The sequence below is a fragment of the Leopardus geoffroyi genome, chromosome A3, assembly GCF_018350155.1.
Source record: "Leopardus geoffroyi isolate Oge1 chromosome A3, O.geoffroyi_Oge1_pat1.0, whole genome shotgun sequence".
Lineage (NCBI taxonomy): Eukaryota > Metazoa > Chordata > Mammalia > Carnivora > Felidae > Leopardus > Leopardus geoffroyi.
In genome coordinates this window covers 108511911-108517910 of record NC_059336.1, presented here as the reverse complement: position 1 = coordinate 108517910, position 6000 = coordinate 108511911, and the positions used below count along the sequence as shown (strand labels likewise).

Sequence of the window (6000 nt, the reverse complement as noted above, 5' to 3'; positions counted from 1 at the left end):
CGCTTAACCGACTGCGCCACCCAGGCGCCCCCAAACACTTTTAAATAATTTCAGTCTAGTTAAAATAATCTTCAAAAAGTGACCCTCCCCCCCCCCCCCCCCAAAAAAAAGGGCTTTGTGGTTGGGGCAAGCTGGAACAAGTGCATTCAGATATCACCAGGACTGAAATGGAGACCAAAGGTAGCCTACAGGGCTGGTAAAGGTCTATGAGGTGTCCTTTTCTTTTTAAAATTTTTTTTCAACGTTTATTTATTTTTGAGACAGAGAGAGACAGAGCATGAACGGGGGAGGGGCAGAGAGAGAGGGAGACACAGAATCGGAAACAGGCTCCAGGCTCCGAGCCATCAGCCCAGAGCCTGACGCGGGGCTCGAACTCACGGACCGCGAGATCGTGACCTGGCTGAAGTCGGACGCTTAACCGACTGCGCCACCCAGGCGCCCCTTAGGTGTCCTTTTCTATGGTGCATTTCTCTCTTCCCTGAAGAAGAAGCAAGAGCACAAAGGAGTACAGTCTGCATTTTTAGTTCTCTGTAAAGTGCTCTTCAAACAAAACGGAACAAGGCAAAACAAAACAAAACAAAACAAAACAAAACAAAACAAAACAAAACAAAACAAAACACAATACAAAAGAGCTGCTTGGCTGCTTGGAGATTCTCAGGTACAAAGCGGAGGAAACCCGGGGGGTGAACAGGTCATGCCGAGGTGGAGGAAAGGAGAGTACTCGGGCGGCATTACTCACCACGACCCCGCGGTACCCGGATGGCACCAGGAAAGAGCTATATCCGTAAATTAAAAAGACTGACCAGTGCCGCGGTGACAGAAGCAGCAGGTAAGCCAGAAACTGGACATGGATGGGAAGAAAACGCCTGGTTACAGAGTTCTGTGGGCCTCTGTGAAGAGCCTGATTAAGTTGTACAAAACCCACTACTTAATTTGGGCACGAGACCCTCAGGTGCCACTGTCTTACGTGTGGCTGAGAAATGCAAGGGCTGAGAAACCGGCCTTGAGACAGAAAGACTTGCAGGTTGAGGTCCGTGTGCCTGCCTGACTGAGCTGGCGACAGGGCTACGTGGCCCCGGGACGCCCAGGGAAAGTGCGGGGTGCAAAAGTCGTCAGAAGAGTGTTTTCCCTGGTGGTGAAAGAACATTTTCCCAAGCATTGGGTGCTTCCTCCTCTCCTCTCCTCTCCTCTCCCCTCCCCTCCCCAGTGCTCTCTAGATGATGGATTTGTCTAAGGAAAAAAACTGAGAGAGAGAGATGCCAGTTTCGTTAATTCTTAAATGTAAGCAAAAATAGGAAAAGCAGTCACCCTATCAACCCTTACCAAACTCTCCACTGTTGTCTGAAGCATGATTATAAGCAAAATGGGTATTGGAGTTGTGTGTATTCTGAACTTCTCTGTGTGTGTGTGTGTGTGTGCGTGTGTGTGTGTGTGTGTGTGTGTGTGTGTGTGATAGAATCTAGATATTTAGGAGAGCTGGAGCAGCATGAGTGGCTTGGCAGTAAGAAGGCTTACATGATAAAAACACTATGAAAATAAAAAAGAAATCTTTCATCGAAGATGCCTTGTATCTTTTATTTCTCAAATTCCTTGTGCCTGTGGTATCATCATCTGATTAAAAATGCAAGAAACTTACAAATGAGAAGAGGTGCCTTCTTAATGATAAGATGACAATAAGAAGACCGTAGCAGCTTATATTCACACTAAGCATGTTAAATGGCCAAATAAGTCCACTTAAAATGTTCTTCCGGTGAGCAAGAAACCATTGTTGAGATGCCATAATTCCCAAGTAAAGAGATGCTCCCAAGTAACTCAACAGGCTTCTCTAGAAGTTTACATAGCCATGTTTATAAATGCAATAAACTTTTAGAGGATGAACATCAGATGTTAGTGTGTTTTCCTAAAAACAATTTATGCTTGATATTTTGGTTCCTGATACAAGGCATTTCTGGAATCATGTGTATTTGCACAATTAGACAACGTTCAGGCCAGCATTCCAGACCCAGGAGCAGAAAAGAGCTAATAACCTTAATAATTTATTGACTATCTTGTGCCTTTATGCCAGACAGTGATAGACAACCCCATGCTATTGTTTTACATGAGTTCCTTGTTAGCAAACTAAAAGTCCGTTACACAGACGGCGTTGTTCTTAGACGTCTAGGATAAAAGGCATCTACCATGATGTTTCAAAACTTATAAATATATATGTGTTATGTGTGTATACATACATGTACATATATATATATATATAAGTATATATATGTGTGTATACATTTATATATGTATGTATGTAGGAATATCTGTCAAGTTCACCTGGGAAAATATCTCAGTGTAAATTGGGCTCGCCTAGTGAGGTATCTTGTTGTTTGCTTCTCTTTTTTGGTAGCAGACACAAAATGAAGTTAACTGAAAAGATAATCTTTCTGCTGTCGGAAGCATTTACAAACCTGATCTGGCATGATACACAAGTTTAGGGCTGCACAAATTCACAGAGGCTTTGGATGCAAATGTTTGGAAAAGTATCGACAGTGAACTATTTAGGAAACACACCCACAGGATAGGTCTAGGTACTGAGATGACTGAGCCAGGAGAAAAGAGTAAGAAACCATAATGTACCAAAGGACAGCATTATGTGATGAGCATGATAATACCTTGTAGCTCTGGAATCTGCCCTGGAAACAAGGGATAAACTACATGACATTTCAGGCTCCCTTTCTGCACCAATATAAAATCCAGCATTACTCAAAAGTCCTGGTTACAACAAGAGTGATTAAATGCAGAAACATAATGTCATTCCTTTCTCAGAAGCATCATGCTGAGCACAAGTTGTCAGGTGCAAAAGAATGTAGGTTCTATGATTCCCTTGATTTCAAATCCCCAAATAGGAAAAACTAATCACTAGTGACAGAAAAAGCAGATCCATGGCTGTCTGGGGCCAGTGATCTTGGGAAGATTTACTACAAAAGGCTGTGGAGAACATTTTAAGCTTGATGACCATGTTTTATATCTTCCTTTGGTCAGGCTGTGCATGTGTATACATTTGCTGAAATCCAGGGAAAAGTTCTGCACTTAAAATAAGTACGTTTATTATATGTAAAACATACCTCATTAAAGTTAGTTTTTGAAATTGAAAGAAAAAAAAAAAAAAGAAAGAAACATGATATCATTCCCTGCACAAACAACAGCTAGGCAAGCTATTTGGATAATGCTCTAAGACATTATGTGGTCAGGTAAACCAAAACGATATATGTAAATCTCTTTCAAGAATCAAAGTACAAGCCCACAAATTCTCAACATAAATTGCCTCAGGAGGGGCTGCTCTGATGAAATTGAAAATGTCTCCTCCATATGTGCAGTTTCAGACTCCATAACATTTAAAGAAAATGTTCTAGAAGATAAAGTTGGCATGTAAAAAGCACGGGCAGAGGAATCAGTAATGATCAGAGCAAAACAATTCTAGAAGGCATCTTAATTTTCATATGGCTCATTTGCATTTGAAACACTAAGAATTCCTATCTCTCTTGTACGGAAATGTGTACATATTAAATTACTTTCCACTTGAAAGAACATTTTCCTAAATGTTTGGAAGATGATCAAATTTTAACTGGAGGACTTGTTTTCTTCCATCAGGTGTGGGGGAGATGTGGCTTCCTGGTATGAGAGGCAACAGTTGATTCTAATAGCAGAACAAGACAAAAATAAGAAAGTAAATTGAAAAGAATTCCTATTTGTACAGTTTGATTTAAAGATGGTAAAACAAAAAGAATACACACGGTACAAAGATGTCAAAAGACATCAATTTTAAAATCAAATAGGGTTACCTTTCCAAGAATTGTGATATTCTGATACTTGGAAATTAGTTTCCATTACTTATTCTACGATTCTCATGGATGTAGTTGATTTATTTCAGGATGTTCATTTTTGAGTATCCAGGCAGTGTTTAAAAGCTAGATGCCCACCAGCTGTTAGACAATAATTCCAAGAGTCTACATTCTACCTATCTCAAAATTTTAATTTTAGGATACTGGCAAAACAGTAAAGATTTAAAACCTCTTTACTATACATTTAAAAAATTTCTAATGTTTATTTTTTGAGAGAGAGAGACAGAGAGAGAGAGACAGAGACAGAGACAGAGAGTGAGGAGGGGAGGGGCAGAGAAAGAAGGAGACCCAGAATCCAAAGCAGGCTCCAGGCTCTGAGCCATCAGCACGGAGCCTGATGTGGGGCTCGAACTCACGAACAGCGATATCATGACCCGAGCCGAAGTCAGACGCTTAACCAACTGAGCCACCCAGGTGCCCCATGCTATACATTTTAAACAAAATTTAGTCTTTAAGGAAATTGCTGGTCACTCATCAGAGATCTAGATGATATCCAGATAGGAATTTGAACTCACAAAATGAAACCACACTGAATGAAAAGATTTTCTTGAATTTTTAGTTTATTTTCTGATATGGTAAAATGTTTAGGCAAGAGGTGCATATCAGAAAGAAAACCGGAACCTGAAAGACATTCCTGTTGGGGCACCTCTGTGGCTCAGTCGGTTAAGCCTCTGACTTTGGCTCAGGTCACGATCTCACAGTTTGTGAGTTTGAGCCCCCAGTCGGGCTCTGTGCAGACTGCTGGGAGCCCGGAGTCTGCTTCGGATTCTGTGCCTCTCTGTGTCCCTCCTCTGTTCATGCTCTCTGTCTCTCTCTCAAAATAAATAAATAAACATTTAAAAAAAAAGGACAAAAGAAAGAAAGACATCCCTGTCTTTCTCTTGGCCTTGCCCTCCAGAGACTTTACCTGGTGGTGGAAGATGTTTAGGCTTGGTCTTAATAGTGGGTGCTCTAGAAAGGCTTTCTCATAAAGGGGACAGGATGCAGTTGACTAAACACAGAGAACGTGAAGTAACTTCTGTATGTGCTGTTCTTCGTGCTTCTTTTTTTGGAGAAATAAAGTCCCTGAGCTGTATCAGCCAGGCTACAGGGTATTAAGGAATGGAAAGCACTATGACCTGGAGACTTAGGAGGCCAGCATCCCTACTCCCTCGAGGCTGATAGAACTCGAATCAGGAACCCAGGGGCGGGATGGAGCGGTGTTGCTGTTCACCCTCCCGGGTTAAGTGTGGGGAATCTGGTGAGCTGTTTGTAAGGCGACAGTGTTTTTACACACAGTTCACCCTGTATTTCAGACTGCCGCCTCAGACATATTTGAGCAAACCCTACTCTTTTGGTTAAGTAAAGTGTACTGGGCTTGGCTTGGAAACACATAACTTAAACAGTAGAAGGTAAAACGGTCCGTGTGGTAAAAACTGGGAAATCATCTTAACATGTCATCTTACTGATTGGCTTGGTTTTTCTCTCTCAACAAACTTCAATTTGCGTGAGCCAAAGGCTGAAAACAACAAAACCTGCTTTCTCCCTTTACGGTAGACATGCTAAGGAGAAGATCAATGACCAATAAGTAGATCAAAGGTGGAAGATTAAGTAAACACAGAATGGGATGATTGTCGGTCTGATCAATTGAGAATTACATCCCCACTTATGAATAAGCAGTGTTCATCTATTTACTTATCTATTTATTTTGGATAATATTTACCAAGTACTATGTGTGGGTCAGACATTGTTTTAGGTGCCGGGGACACAAGATAAAAAGTAAACCCCAAACCAAAACAAACTTACTTCTGTGGGGTTTATGTTTTAGCTTCAAGGTTTTTCTGGAACCAGGTGAAAGGTAGTCCCCTAATAAGCTGCAGAGTCACTGTCACGTTCCTCGTGTTATCTTACAATATCGGCACATTTTGGGGTAAAATTTGGTTCCCAGGTGTTTGCATTTCTTCTCTTAGTATCTGTCAGAGCTTGTCCTTGATTTTGAGGAAAGCCTAGGGAAGGTGGACTTTGCTGCCTGCCATTGGTAAAAAGACAGGAAGAGTCAAGTTTCCTCTATGGTGTGTCTGGAGGCTACAGAAGGTTCCAGATTCCTCTGCGATGTTGACATTCAGTCCTGCTGTAATCT

General features: G+C 41.5%; 1 protein-coding gene across 4 annotated transcripts in view; it reads right to left on the bottom strand.

The window, feature by feature from the left end:
* Nucleotides 1-1561: 1561 nt before the first annotated feature.
* Nucleotides 1562-6000, bottom strand: part of CDKL4 (cyclin dependent kinase like 4) — a 51203-nt gene continuing 46764 nt past the window's right edge. For all 4 annotated transcript variants that reach the window (XM_045447064.1, XM_045447062.1, XM_045447061.1 and 1 more), the window contains exon 10: nt 1562-3676. In XM_045447064.1, coding sequence (XP_045303020.1) covers nt 3575-3676 — 102 coding nt within the window. In that variant the 3' untranslated portion in view covers nt 1562-3574. The remainder of the gene's footprint in view (nt 3677-6000) is intronic.